The sequence below is a fragment of the Knufia obscura genome (genome assembly GCF_036327395.1).
Source record: "Knufia obscura strain CCFEE 5817 isolate CBS 148926 chromosome Unknown scaffold_12, whole genome shotgun sequence".
Taxonomy (NCBI): Eukaryota; Fungi; Ascomycota; class Eurotiomycetes; order Chaetothyriales; family Trichomeriaceae; genus Knufia; species Knufia obscura.
Genome location: NW_027042698.1, coordinates 788,535 through 803,296, shown reverse-complemented (window position 1 = coordinate 803,296; position 14,762 = coordinate 788,535). Strand labels below are relative to the sequence as shown.

Here is a 14,762-nt window from a genome sequence, read left to right as displayed (position 1 = left end):
GGTCCATATTACCCCGATATATTGCTTGCGTCCTTCTCACGTCTTACTTTTGTACGGCCCCAACCACAACTGAGGCAACATAGTACCTTTTCTCCGGAACCAGCTGTACCAGAGAATTAGAATAACGACTACCCGAAGAAGCAAGATGCCGATTAAAGATTGCAAGAAGTCAATACCACGTGGGTGAAACTCTGCTAACTCCTGACTAGACAACCCGTTCGCAAAACGCGAGGAGTTCGGTCGGAGCAACCTCATCGCCTACAAGGTCCTCACCATTGTTACATGGCTGCTCGTTGTGATTGTTGGAGCATATTACACCTTCAACAAACCAAGAGACTGCCACCACAAAAGCAGTAGATGTCACACTATCTGGGGCCAGAATAACCATCATTATACACCGTTCGCCCTGAATTCGGTTGTGACCAGCATATACTGGATCGTCGTGCTTATCCTGCAAGCACATTACATCAAATATCTCTACAATGCAGACACAAGCTACAAGACAGGTGCGGCCAATGTTGGGAGCCACTTCATCTTTGTGAGTAAGATCAAGAGCAAGGCGAGAAGAGGACTGATAAACTGTTGCAGCACAACCTTCTTACCTTCGGCTTCATCATGCTATGGGTACGAGGCCGATTCTGGATTGGAGAGGTCCTTCTCATCATCAACCTCTTCAATTTGATCATGCTGTACTTCCGGCACTCGACTTACCCGCGCCTGATCCATATCCCGATTGTCTCAGCTCCCCTAGCCTGGACATATATCGCCATTCTCTGGGATGGCGCAGCAGCTGTCAACGCTCACAGCCTGGCAGCGCGCATTGTCGCCAATGTCTTTATCTGGGGTATTCTAGGCATCGGCGCTTTCTATGTCCTCATCTTCAAGGACTACACGATGGGCTTTGAGCTTGCAATCTTGTCGTTAGGTGAGTGTCCCACTGCCATAGTACTGATGCAAAGACTAACGATGTATAGCCCTGGCTCTTGGCCAATTCTCTACGCATGTCATCGCTGTTCAATGGGTGTTCGCCCTCATTATCATGGCCATCCTTCTCATTTTGACAGTCCTTGTTTCTGTACCAGGTCTGCTTGGAGAAGGAAGAAATGTCAGACCTCAACAGCCCGTCGTCGATGAGGATCGCGAACGAGCTCCGCTGCTTGATGATCACTAGAGTGTGCCACACTTACGCAATCGTCTGCAAGAGCTGGAACACCAAAGCACCTGGCTGTCAAATGCTTTAGCTTCCTGCTCGAGGTCTCTACTCTCCTCGTTTTGGTGCGTGGCACGCAGCATAGCTTATTGAAACAACCAACAGCTTTTTATGCTTGTGGAAGATCATCGATTTCATACTCACGGGGTCTTCCGGTACGTCCTTCAGTGGCAGAAGTGGTCAATCCATAAGGAATATGTTGCACAGCTGGTGGCAAGGCTTTGAGTCTGCCGGTATGATCATGAGCTCGCAATCAGGAGGCATGAATGGATCAACGACACGTGTGCGATATGGTGATTTACGATGCCAGCTTATGGGTGCGCAGCCTCTGCAGAATGACCGCAACGAAGCCCGCCTTCAGACAATATCCAGCTTTCGATTGGTCAGCCAGCATCTGCGAGAAATCATAGATCATGTGCTTCATATTTCTCCGAGGTTCCTTCAGCACATCTCGACGTACCAGCTGATGTGAAACCGAGCTCAAGCCGTTACGGAGTGGGAGGCCAAGGAATACAGTGCGCTAATTGTGTCGCGTATGTGCTAATGTCAAGCACATTCTCGTAAACCTGGCACCGGGTACTGATTAGCGTAGGTCACAACCAGATTCGTTCATCCTCGAAACGACCTTCAGAGCCGATTGCGAGCCATATAAAGTGTCTTTCTGCGTTTCGTCTTCAGCTTGGTCAAAATATGTCTTGGGGACAAGTTCATTATCGTGTGATCGCAGCAAGCCTTTTTACTGACCAACGGGATCTATTCATGTCAATCGAACGCCTTATAGATGCCTCTTTGCGATAAGGACGTGCTTCGAGCACCCGTCGACAGCTACAGCGGCCCTTGGTTTGGAATGCGTCGATCACACTCGGTGTCCCTCTCTTCAGACAGCAATGAGCAGACAACCCAGAAGTTTCTCTGCCTATTTATCATCGCAGCTAGAATGACTCATACCGTCGAGCAGTACAGGTGTTGATTCAGGTGTGCTGGTTTTCACTTAGCAATCGCTCTAATCGTTAACACAAAACTTGCCACGAGCTCGCCCACGCTCTTGGTCTCCCAATCTGCTCTCTGTATGTCGTTGCAGAGACTATTGCACGCCTGAACATCCGAGTCGGACAAAGAGAACTTCCGGGAAACGTTGCATACGTTTGTGGATTTAGCGTTCTTGTCCAATGGAACAAAGCGCTCGTTTGTAAACGATAGTTATCTGCAACGGGGTGCTCCACGACGGAACTGCGGATATCCCATCACTTCACCGCTCATAGCGCGTAACCAGCGTTGATGGCACGAAAACGCACTGCGGTGCAGTCAGCAGCCATCTCCAAACGTCGAAAGTCGAAGTACAGCGGTGACTCACGGCTCAGCCTAGTCGACCTACCTGTTGAGGTCCTGAAGAAGATCGCGATCTTTACACTTGTAGACAACGAGACGGTCCCAGAGCACAACGAGACGGTCCTAGAGCATTCGCGCAATGTTAAGTACCACTCTAACCTGCTGCGCACCAACAAGCGCCTACGGGATGTCACGTTAGACGCCCTCCTCGTTGATATACCATGGTGCTTTATCAAATTCTTTGGAGATGGGTATACCAGGGATAAATTCAAGTACAGTGTACCCGGGCATGCGGCTAAGGCACTTCCCGAGAGCATAAGAGATCGAATCACACCTACCATCCGGCTGAAGGTGGGCAACGAGGACCAAGCAGACTCCGAGGCCTCGGGTCAAACCGACGATGCACCGAGTCCTTCTACTTTCGAAGCCCTAGTACCTCTGGAGATGAGAAACCTCGCACTTGCCGTGTATGGCCTTCAAAGATACCCTACTACGGACATTGAGATCGACCTCAGCTCCACGAACAGTGCAGTTCACCGCCAAGCACAAAGGTACTTCTTGGAAGTCCTGTCTTCGATTTGCCATTCCAGATCCCAAGTTTCCGTTCGAGGCCCGCCTGACAGAATTCCGGCGACTTTTCAACCCAGAATTACGGCAAGACTGGAGCAGGATTCACCTGTTGCACTTCATCGTCAGCATGCAGAGCAGCTAATAATATTTGCGGGCGCGGCGCTTACACGCCATGAGGATGCAGAAGTCGTTACCTTTTTGAGCCACAACCACTTAAGAGGATACTGCAGGGACGTTGGGCCCGACATCTCAGGAGACCCGACGCTGAATTTTCTCTACATTCATCTGAACTTTCTGCTAACGCAAGCTAAGAGAAACCTTATCCTTGTGCGAACGAAGTACGGAGAGTTCCAGAAGCATGAACTATTATTCGAATACTTTGAAAGAAATTACAGCGTACACAATTGGGAGACGTCCCCTGCTAGCACAACGGAAGAACAGTATGTGCATCTCATGCTACAAGCTGAACGCCAGTTGGCTCTGGCCTACTGGGAGGCTAGCCGCTGGCCAGGTAGTTGGCAAAAATGTGCTTCGTTGCGCCACCTGCTCCCGAACAGCACTACTCGTACTCGAGCTTCCAATACTCGCAAGGGCTGTGTACTCTTTCATCATTGGGACGATGTAGCTGATATCAACGGTATGACACGATCTGACAACATGAGGAACGAGATTGATCACTTGATGAATGCCGAATTCAAGCTCTATCTCGCGAACAGGCTCCGAGCAACCAAAGAAAGTGTCCGCCTCCTGGCATTTGTGCAACATCGGCTGGGAAGAGAGAAACACAGACGTACCCTCAAGCCATACTGCCCTACGCTAGTCAGACAGGCCGACCCCTCTTTGTCCACATACCAGATAGACGACTACGATACTGTTATGACCTGGATGCTAGAGCTCTTGGGGGATTCGGTAGTATTGAGCGACCGTGAGCCAGATCGTCAGCTCATTGATGAGCAGCGAATGCTTGCCAATTTTGCTGACCGGCCAGATATTCTGAACTATACCGGTGTCAACTGGACAATTGATCTGAGCGATGAGACCAAGCGGTCAGATACAATTGCGGAACTCATGAGTCGTTATGATGTTGAAGAAGTAGAGTATCCACCAGCGGACCCCTTCGACGAGGACCAGAACCCCCAGCGCTGGAAGACCTACCGTTGCGAACGCGAGTTGAGGTCGCTCGAATCGGAAGAGCTAATCGGTCGGATACCACCTATGTAGGCGGGCCGTTGTACATCCTTGTTATGGCAAACGGAAGCGCTCGCGAAGAGTTGGAAGCGCCCGTGCGATTGACAATACTCAGTACAGTCGAGCGCGGCCACCTGTGCTCGGCCAGGCCAAGAAATTCCGCATTATGAAACAATCCTAAACGGCGCAAGCACGGTCAGCGCGGCGGTTTTGACGCTTACAATGTGGCCTCTAGATGTCCATGATCCGTCTAAGACATGATATAACCAGCACAAACCCGCCATAGTTCTTCTTGATCTCGACCTACAATATCTCGGCTCATACTAGTAACGACAACTAATTGAACATACATCGAACAAGCCCTACCTTTCCACACTGAAGATACGCAAGAACACCATGAGAGGACTTGCTGGGAGAGATGTGGCGGTGCTGCTCGCCGTCTCGATCCCCACTTTGCATGCTCAAGTAGCCTTAGCATTAGTCCTCTCCGTCGCCAGAGGGCAATCTACATTCGACGTTGCAGCTGTTCTTCCACGTGGCAACAGAGGTGCATCCAGTCCAAGCAGCAGCAACAACGGTGGCAGCAATGGCTCCCCAGATCTCGACTCAGGTGCTGGAGTCGACTCAGCAAGCATTACCCTTGGAGCGTCTTCGGGTTCTGCTAGCATAGCTCCGACGTACACCAACCACGCGGCTACAGCGACGACGCTGGTCGCAGCGCAGACTAGCACAACATCAACGGGAAGTAATGGATCATCCGTTGCTTCGCCGTCGACGTATCCAGGCGGGTCAGTTTCTGCGTTGGCTTCATTGGATTCTGGGTTGCTTGTGGCATTTCTCATCGGCGGTATTGGGACAGGGGTACTGCTTTAAGATGATCATGGTCTGTTAGGAGTGGTATAGGATTTTGTGTATTAGATGACTTGTGGGCAATGTTGGGCATGTGGTATCGAAAGTCGATAGGGTACAGTTGGGTTTCTCGCTCCCCTTCGGACAGACGGTATTGAGACGCCTCGTGTCGCTTGTTACACAGATGAGGCAAAGGAGGGTTGAGAGTCATATGCTGTTGTCGCCCAGTCAGTCCGTCTTAGATTCAGGTCAATCAACAGATCATTGTTATCTGCCCTCGAAGCGCTGCACTGAGCTACGTTGTGTCTTGGCATGTCTCACGACACGCCGGCGGCATCGAAGACTCAAGCGGCCCAGCTGCCTCTTGCGGTTATCCACCACATCCCGCCCCTAACCTAACTTCGTCCTCGCAGCTGCACCTCATCCGGGCTACGTCACTTCTCTATCAAATATCATCTCCTCCAGCAGGAACCCCTCGTGCCGTGGGCAGTCTTGAAGCATGTTCTCCATCAAACAGCTGTCCCTGCAGCTCGAAGGTCCATAATGTCCTTGGTAGGCATCGTGTATGGCTAGTAACGCAAATCAGGACACTCAACGCTTCTGATGACTTCGAAAAGTGGTGTTGATACGCACAAGAAGTAGAAATTTCATGCTCTGCAGTAAACACGATACTGAGCACTGGTCCTGACTGTACCTTCTTATGCTGCTAACACCAGTCTTCCCATTCTTGACACACATCCTCACGCTCAATCCACTAACCCTAGAACCGCAATCATCATGGCTACGAACATTCCTCACTCATCGGTCCCGCGATACCGCCAGCCGAGTCGACAGGAGTCGCTCGACCCTCGCAACGATGTTGTTGTACAAATGGATCACTACATCGGTATAGATGTGGGAACAGGAAGTGCAAGAGCTTGTATCATCAATGACAAGGGAGACATCGTGGGATTGGCGTCCAAGAACATCGGTCTCTGGCAACCAGAAACAGGCTACTATGTGAGTTCGTCCATAAAATAGACTGGAAAACTAGCTGACCGGAGCATCAGGAACAATCAACGACCGACATCTGGCGATGTATTTGTGATAGTGTGAAACAAGCCGTCCACCAGAGCAACATTGATGTCAACTCTATCAGGGGTATCGGCTTCGACGCAACTTGTTCGCTCGCAGTCTTTACACACGATACCGACGAGCCCGTCTCCGTCACCGGTCCAAAGTTCGACGAGTCAGGAAATGACCATAATGTCGTGTTATGGCTGGACCATAGACCAGTGGAAGAGACGAAGAAAGTCAACAACACAAAACACAACTTATTGAGATACGTTGGCGGCACCATGAGTATAGAAATGGAAATCCCAAAGGTGCTGTGGCTCAAGAACAACATGCCAAAAGAGCTGTTCGACCGTTGCAAGTTTTACGACTTGACGGATGCTCTTGAGCATTTGGCAACTGGTAACGAGAAAAGGAGCTACTGCAGTGTGGTCTGCAAGCAGGGATTCGTGCCAGTTGGCGTGGATGGTAGTGTCAAAGGCTGGCAAGAAGATTTCCTGAAAGAGATTGGTCTCGAAGACCTCTGCGAGGATAACTTCAAGCGTCTTGGTGGTGTTGACGGAGTAGTAAGCCTATTTTCTTGCCGACTATAACGAATGCTAACGGAAATAGAATGGAGAATATCTCTCTGCAGGCGAGCTTGCTGGTACTCTCTGTCAGAAAGCCGCACAAGAACTCGACCTGCCAGCTGGTATCGCCGTTGGTTCCGGTGTAATCGACGCCTACGCAGGCTGGATCGGAACAGTTGGGGCCAAGGTCAAGCTCACAGACGACCAACTCGATACTGACATCCCAAAGAACGATCAAGCACAGGCGTTCAGCAGACTCGCAGCCGTGGCAGGCACATCGACCTGCCACCTGGTCATGTCTAAAGAGCCTGTCTTCGTCAACGGTGTCTGGGGTCCCTACCGAGACAGTATCATACCTGGCTACTGGATGGCCGAAGGTGGTCAATCTGCCACAGGCGAACTTCTCAAGCACGTTCTCGAAACACACCCAGCATACCAGCAAGCCACATCCCATGCCGAATCTTTCAACACAAATATTTACGACTTCCTGAATCAGCATTTGAGCGACTTGAGAGAGTCCAGAAATGCACCATCGCTAGCACACCTAGGCAAGCATTTCTTCTTTTACGGCGATCTTTTCGGAAACCGATCGCCTATTGCTGATCCCACCATGTCCGGTAGTGTTGTTGGTCTCTCGTCCGACAAATCACTAGACGGTCTAGCCCTCTACTATTATGGCTGCATGGAGTTCATCGCTCTACAAACACTCCAGATCGTAACGGCCATGAACACAGCCGGTCACCAGATCAGCTCAATCTTCATGTCTGGTTCTCAGTGCCAGAACGAGGTTTTGATGTCTTTGATCAGTACAGCATGCGACATGCCAGTGCTTATCCCCCGATATGTACACGCAGCTGTGTGCCACGGTGCTGCTATGCTGGGTGCCAAGGCTGCGTCCGCAGATGCCTCGGGCAAGACGGAGGATCTATGGTCGATCATGGACAGGATGAGCAAACCAGGTAAGACTGTCAAACCGACGAAAACGAAAGGTGTTAAGGACCTGCTCGACGTGAAGTACAAGGTATTCCTTGAGCAGTGTGATAGACAGCGAGAGTTCAGGAAGATGGTTGATGATGTTGTGAGCAAGACCGCGAAGGTATAAATCGGGGTTACCTCACGTCACCAACTCTTACTATTTGGACAACGGTATAGAGGGTTAGATACCCATACATTATAGAGGCTTAACCGTGCAAGCCGGCACCTGGTGTTCGCCAGGAGGTAATGGTAGATATACTAATGCCAAAGTTCCCTTCCCGTTGTGTGTCATATTGACTCTCTTCGCTCTGCATTCCCACAGGTGACTGGTAGCTAACAGCAACATATCCTTCGATCACAACCCCATTCTCGCGACGACTCGCCCCACCTGTCATCCAACGGCGTTCCACACATTTGCTCTGAGCCCGAACCATGCACTTGACGCACTTCGAGACCCCGGATAACAAGCAAGGCGGCCATGACGGAGAAGACGCTGTTAAGTACAAAGGAGGAAGCCGACACGAATAGTGATGCACGGGGAAAGTACATTCTAACTTAGTAACGAGGCAGGTACGTACCATCAGCTTCGATCTACGTTGGGCAGGTACGATCCGTAGTGACCTCGAGAAGGAAGGCACAATTCATCGCAACGGGTAGGTGCGAAGGCGGTTTGTGTCGCAAGGAAGGCGCTACCGGTATCGGTATCGGAAGGAAGGAGCAACGGCCGATTTAAGGGAAGGTGCAACCGGTTTAAGAACAGAGGCAGGTACCACCGTCACAGGTTGAAGGAACGCACGATCAAAACTGAGAGCAAGCAGGCACGACTAGTGATCCCAGAAGGTAGGTAGGCGCGACCGTCATCACGTTTAACGGAAGGTGCAAGTCGTTAGTGAGGTGGAAGGCGTGACCGACAGTCGAGGCAAGGGCGACGGACGTGGCAAATGACAAGGAAGGTACGATCTATATCACGAAGCAAGTGCGACCGACGTGTTAAACGACGGGGAAGTCGCAACCGAGCATATTTCCAGAAGGAAGGTGCAGGTGCAATGGTGCCGCAGAAAGTGTGACCTGGAGACGAGGTAGAAACGATGGGGTGACGAGAAATCCGGAAGGTACGATTGTCGCCGAGGAAGGTACGAGCGACGTCAGGAATGCGCGGTCCCCAGAGAAGGAAGGCTGACCGTGATATGAGGAAAGTGCGACCTCAGGTGAAGGAAGGTGTGACCCGATAAAAGGACGGCGCGATCCGGGTGAAGGGAAGGCACGACTGTTGTGAGGAAGGTACGATGGATACCCATAGCAGAAGGAAGGCACGGCCGACGTTTGAGGAAGGAGCAACTCGTGTGAGGGAAGGCGCGGTTAGTACGTGGAAGCACGCCGTAAGTAGAGGGAAGGCACGGTCGTGAGGAGAAGGACGGTACGGGTATGATGATCGCGACGAGGTACTGCTGATGGTGTGGGATGGGACCAGTCATAGAGAGGCTGAGAAGCCGAGATGGTGAAGGTGACGACGTCGAGGCAAGAGTACCAACGAAGTTCCTTGTACGAAGCGTTGCCAACAGTGCTGGGCGCATGCATGGCTGGTGTGTTGGACTCCGCTGAGTGTGCGATGACATTAATCTCATTTTCGCAGCTGTGGCAAGATATGTGCTCTACCCGCACCTACATTGTACTGTACATGCCTGCCTCAACGGCATCCGGCAAACTGTCTATCCATACATATCTCTAGCTCCGCCTCCATAATTTTTAGAGAGCACTAATCTATTATCGGCCTCTCATCTTGTCTGTCCGCTCTTATCGTATCCGTGCTCTTGATACTTCCATTACTCGTCTTCCTCGTGTCCCCAGCCTCCCTCTTCTGATCATCTAATGCGTTCTCCTTGACATCAACACCAGCGATCAGCAGTTCTGAGAGCCCTTCCAGACCAGCGACGAACACGCTGAGAAGGCTTCCGATGACGAAATGCGAGATTGTAGTGCCGATATCTAGCCAGCTGCCTTCGTCTCTGACCATCCAGAAGAAGCGTGTGACCATGTAGTCTCCGACACCCATGACAACCATCGTGAGTGCTGAGCTCTTTAGGCCGAGCCTGCGATTGAGAATGCCGAGGGCTGCACTGATCAGTGCAAATGGGATGAGGAGCTTCAGAAGAAGTAGAGCGCCCTGGGAGAAAGGATCGAAGATGGGTATAAGACGATAGACGGCATCCAGAGAAAACGAGGAAATGGAGGCGATGTTGCCAGTACTGAAGAAGGCAGATTGGAGGAGAAATAGGAAGATCAGGGAGGTGCGGAGGTCGGAAGTCGTGAGCGTGCGTGTGGTACGGGCTTCGACTAGATTTTGTTTGTTGGGTCGAGGCGATGGTGGTATAAGATCGGTACTGTTTGGCGTCGTGCTTGTGATCGTGCTTGCGCGTGATGGAGGTTGAGACAGTGAGCCATTTGCGGAGGTCACAAAAGAGGTGTGAACGTGGATGGCATGCTCGAGCCGGATCCACAAGAGTAGTGTTGTACAGAAGGTGAAATAGAAGAGACCTTCATACGAGATTGTGAGCAGTATGAATGATGGCGAGAAGGTAAGGAAGATGACCATCAATCGGTGAAGGTAGTGGTTGTTTGGTGCAAGCCTATGGACGAATGGCAGGACTAGCGAAGACACGAGGCACAACCAGCCAACAACCTGATTGCCCAGAGGAAGTCCTTGCTTAGCTTGAATGGAGAAGATGCTAGACCGTGTGACCACGATCGTCAAAGCCACGACACCTATCTGACAACCCATGATAGCTTGGGATAGTGGGTCCACCTGAGACTTTGATCTACCAGAGCGGGACTTTGATGTGATTTTCTGTTCAAATGCCAGGTACAGTATACCAGCAGTGAGCATAAGGACTCCACCGAAGCTGACGGTATTTGCGTTTTCGATTTTGACTACTGGTAGTAGGGTGAACGTGCTGAGCGTCAAACAGCCTGCGGTCCAAGGAATGATGATTGATAGATTTGCCGAGATAAAGTCCATGCCATAGACCATTGGCCAGAGGGCGCCGACGACGTAACAGATAGTTAAAATGATGCGGTGGAAATATGATTGCACAAAACCTTCCAGAGCGGCGACGAAGATGAAGGCGTTCATACCAAATGCAAAGGACTCGGCGCCCGCAATTGCACCGAAAAGCGCCCGTAGACCGGATATCAGGCCATTCCGCTTTGCGTACACTTCTTCCCAGAAGAAGACCGGAAAAAATGCATATGCATAGTATGTTAAAGGCGACTCGCTTACAATGAATGAAGCATATAGTAACACAAGGGCCGAAGAAAAGAACACCAGCGAGACGGCTGACCTATCGGTAGGTGAGCCACCATGTAGGATATGTACGTCAATGACAGTCGTGAAAGCGTAAGCTACCCACCCGAGGTAGCCTAGTGTAATGAGCACACGTAGGAAGAACCAGTCGTAGGTCTGGAGATACCTAAGACCTTGCAGGCCATCCTGCAGCAGGTTCTTGGACATGGTGATCGATCGCTGATATTGGCCCTTTGAGATTGCGCTTTCAATTTGCTGCACACGATCTGCCACAGCTTTGCCGTCACCAGCAAAGGCGTGGAAAGGCTGATAGCGTAGCTCAGTACGCTGCTTGTTGGCTTCCTTGACGGCGTACATCTCCAGCACTGCTCGCGCATTCGTCAAGGCAGCCTGAGCTTTCTGCTCGACGGGAGAGTCTAGATACGAGAGTGGTAGCTCCCCAACCGAATTGACAGGGTAATCCAGACCAGCAAGGTGAGCCATAAGCGCTGCTACATCTGCTTGCTCGACATCATTCCGCTGGACATGCTGTAGGCCCCAGTCGTAAGAATAGTTGTCAGCATGGCCAGATGCAATCGTTCCAGGAGTGGTGATTGGCTTTGCGATGCCAGATCCCCAAGTAATCAACGGTGTCCTTGTGTTGTCAGGGTGACCATCACCGTGACTGCCCCAATCACTCATGCCGTGGTCTGCTGTGAAGACGTAAGCTGTATCTTCATCTTCGTAGAATGCCTGTATGAGCTCATAGATCTCCTTGACGCCTTCGTCAACAACCTTGATATTGTGCAGATACTCTTTAGAATATGGCCTGAACGCGTGTCCGGTCGTATCAAGGCCCAGAAGGTGCAAGAAGAATACCAGCTTATCCTGCCGTAGCATGTCGTTGAGTGTAGAGTTCGTCTTGGCTTCCTCAAACATGGCTTTGACCTTGTCAAATACCCACGTGTCGAGGTGTACAGCGTCTTTAGTGAAGTCCTCAAATTCTGCATCGTAGTAATCGGCATCGACTCTGCCTGGGAGAGCACCGATGGAGAACATGGGCAGGATATCCGGGCTCCCCCAGCTCCATGTATGTCTGCTTTTATTGAAGACACTATCGAAACCAACGGGATTCAGCTTCCATCCTGTAGCAACGGCAGAAACATCTTCATAGAGACCAGCTATCAGCGCAACATGCCCAGGCCGTGACTCTGTTGGCACCCTGGTGTGGGAGACACCGAACGTGCCATGTTCGAGGACTTGGGATCGCAGGAATGGTGCGAGTGGTCGTGGTACCAGATCTTGGGCCGTTGGGTTCTCTGGAGTCGGATCGGGGAAGGATTGGAAGGCTTTGTCTGCACGTAAACCGTCGCCGACAAACAATACTAAGCGTTTCGCCGGTGCATCGTGGCCTTCAGTGCCCCATGAGCGCATGCCATGGACAATTGGGCTGACAAAGTAAATGTCGAAGATGGAGAGGATGTAGACCAGATGAAAGACTACCGCGAGGATGAGGAAGCCGCCTCTACCCAGCCTTGCCATCTCGAATTTGTCTCAGAAGGAGCGACTAAGGTCAGATTCCAACACATCCTACCATTAAGTTCTTATGGGCGCATCGTACGTGCGGTCGTTGACCACATGTCAATCGTTCTTTATGCAATAATCATTTGAGGACACGCAACAGGCAGGTGGGCCGAAGCCGCACTTGCACCACTTTCGGACGGGGCTCAGGGGGTTCCGTTCATTGAAGGGCTCCTGAGGCAGTATATGCCATGCCCAGAGAATTTGTGGCTATTTGCATAGGGAAGTGGACACATGATTTTCATATTCAGACAATGATATTATTCTGTACGAATATTCCCTCCGAGAATGTCTCGTTGCCATCGTCAACCTCATCGAAAAAGTTCAACCAAAACTTCAAGCCTTCTATACTCTCTTCTCGCACCAAAGCCCCCTTTTCTTCCGCCATTTCCAACTCTTCGTTTGCGATGCCCAGACTCCAGCCGAACTTCTTCGCAGCGTCTTGCGCTGTGACTCCACATCCATAGTGCTCATGATCCCATGCTACAGACCCAGGCGGCGAGGTCCGTAATGACTGCAACCAGTTCTTCAGCTGTTCAACCGTTCTCTCATCGCTAGTATAAGCATATTGCACAGCCAGCAAGCCGCTTTTGAACTGTCTCAATCTGACAGGAAGTTGCAGACTTGCCCACATAGCTGAGGCCTTGTGAAAGTCAGAAGGGCTCACGAGCTCAACGCCATCTCGACTGCGATTAAAGGTTGCCCAAAGATCGACCAGACTCATCGTTCCACCTCTTCTCCGAAGTAACCCTCTGCGTTCGTCCGTGACGTACTCTGCCAGGTTTCGAGCAAGCTCAGATATGTAGAGCTTCTCAGAAGTATTGCTAAGCATGTCTCTTGTTGCTATCATCCCTGGTGCTAACGAGTCGGTCAGGTCCGTGTCGAAATCTGTCCTGTTCGCATCATCACCGTATTCTCTTGCAATTTTCTGTGCTAGAGCAGACACTTCTTTGTTAAGTGCCATGAGCGATTCGAGATCCTCGAAAGCTGCGCCGATGACCGTCTCGTTGTCCTTTGCACTCTGTTTGCCAAGTTGTTCCAGTCCTGCTATACCCACTCGGCTCGATCTTGGAGAGCTTCTGCCTTCGAAGGCAGCAGTAATCGGCGAACTTGGCTCACTGTTTCGGACGTTATCCAGTGGCTTTGGCACTGGTGGTGCACTGGCTGCCAGCCATTTTCGCTGTACCATGGCACTTTTCAAACGCTCGTAGAACACCTTATCTCCTCCCGCCCGGAAGGAAAATTTCATGCTTACAGGGTCATCGGATTCGCTTGCATGGCTGATCTCAGGCGCAGGCGATGCAGCCCTCCCTGGTGTGGTGGTTTCGGCGAGAGCAGCAGGCTGCGTGGCCAGCAGATTGGAACCACAAATCTCACACGTGCGTAAAGAAGGGTGATTGTGAAACGTGCATCGTGGACAGATTGAAGCTGGCAGGGCCGAAGCTAAGCTCTGTTGTCGAGGATCGGGGTTGTTCGGAAAAGACTCAGATCCGAGTGCGGTCGCATTAGAGGGTCTTGACGTACCGGCACTGATAGCGGCCTTGAGGATGACTGCGAAAGGTGGTTTGATGCCACATGTCAGACAAGGAGGAATAGGAAACGACTCTGACGCGACTGATGGGTCGAAGTTCGACGGCACAGGGTTTGTGAACGTGCATATCGGGCATACCCAATTACCTGTGTTGACTGATGCCGGAATTTGCGACACCTGACTTGGCCGAGGGCTAGCTGATCGGGACACTGGAGACGACGATGATAGCTGCAGCCGTTGCACGCCATGAGACAGTGGTGTGGCTTGTCGTAAGGAACCTGGTCCTCGGCCAAGTGGTTTTGGGTAAATGGTTACCTTAGCTGATGATCGAAGAAAGCCAGCTGTGAACTCGTATCGCTCGACATCTTTGAGGTTGATGGCTAGAGAATTCTGCTTTGGATTCTGGTCGTCAACGTAGCAAGCTCGATGGGATGTCAAGTAGGCATGACCATTTTGACAGTCAGCTATCTTGAATTTACTGCTTACAGTAAGCATCGACACCTTTAACGGAAGTCTTCACACTAACCCTTCATAGAGTCCAACAGCATTCTGGACGAATAATAATGTCTCATCCTGCTGGAGAATTGGCCGGGAGCCAGAAGTCAACTCTGGCTTTTTGAAGAACAT

The 14,762-nt window shown here is 51.1% G+C and overlaps 5 protein-coding genes across 5 annotated transcripts; 3 read left to right on the top strand and 2 right to left on the bottom strand.

Annotated features, from left to right (window-relative positions):
- Positions 1-145: 145 nt before the first annotated feature.
- Positions 146-1,171, top strand: PMZ80_009080 (uncharacterized protein; the record flags this gene model as incomplete). The annotated part of the gene is made up of 4 exons (XM_064877476.1): positions 146-179; positions 210-538; positions 589-925; positions 975-1,171. The coding sequence occupies 4 exons, from the start codon at positions 146-148 to the stop codon at positions 1,169-1,171; spliced, it is 897 nt and encodes a 298-aa protein (XP_064726978.1).
- A 1,317-nt stretch (positions 1,172-2,488) lies between these two features.
- PMZ80_009079 (uncharacterized protein) lies at positions 2,489-4,330 on the top strand (the record flags this gene model as incomplete). The annotated part of the gene is made up of 1 exon (XM_064877475.1): positions 2,489-4,330. One exon carries the CDS (start codon positions 2,489-2,491, stop codon positions 4,328-4,330), a length of 1,842 nt encoding a protein of 613 aa, XP_064726977.1.
- Positions 4,331-5,923: 1,593 nt separating this feature from the next.
- Positions 5,924-7,870, top strand: PMZ80_009078 (uncharacterized protein; the record flags this gene model as incomplete). Its single annotated transcript, XM_064877474.1, has 3 exons — positions 5,924-6,145; positions 6,196-6,765; positions 6,812-7,870. The coding sequence occupies 3 exons, from the start codon at positions 5,924-5,926 to the stop codon at positions 7,868-7,870; spliced, it is 1,851 nt and encodes a 616-aa protein (XP_064726976.1).
- A 1,629-nt stretch (positions 7,871-9,499) lies between these two features.
- MCD4 (Glycosyl phosphatidyl inositol anchor synthesis) lies at positions 9,500-12,565 on the bottom strand (the record flags this gene model as incomplete). The annotated part of the gene is made up of 1 exon (XM_064877473.1): positions 9,500-12,565. One exon carries the CDS (start codon positions 12,563-12,565, stop codon positions 9,500-9,502), a length of 3,066 nt encoding a protein of 1,021 aa, XP_064726975.1.
- A 286-nt stretch (positions 12,566-12,851) lies between these two features.
- Positions 12,852-14,762, bottom strand: VPS36 (Vacuolar protein-sorting-associated protein 36; the record flags this gene model as incomplete). The annotated part of the gene is made up of 2 exons (XM_064877472.1): positions 12,852-14,613; positions 14,662-14,762. The coding sequence occupies 2 exons, from the start codon at positions 14,760-14,762 to the stop codon at positions 12,852-12,854; spliced, it is 1,863 nt and encodes a 620-aa protein (XP_064726974.1).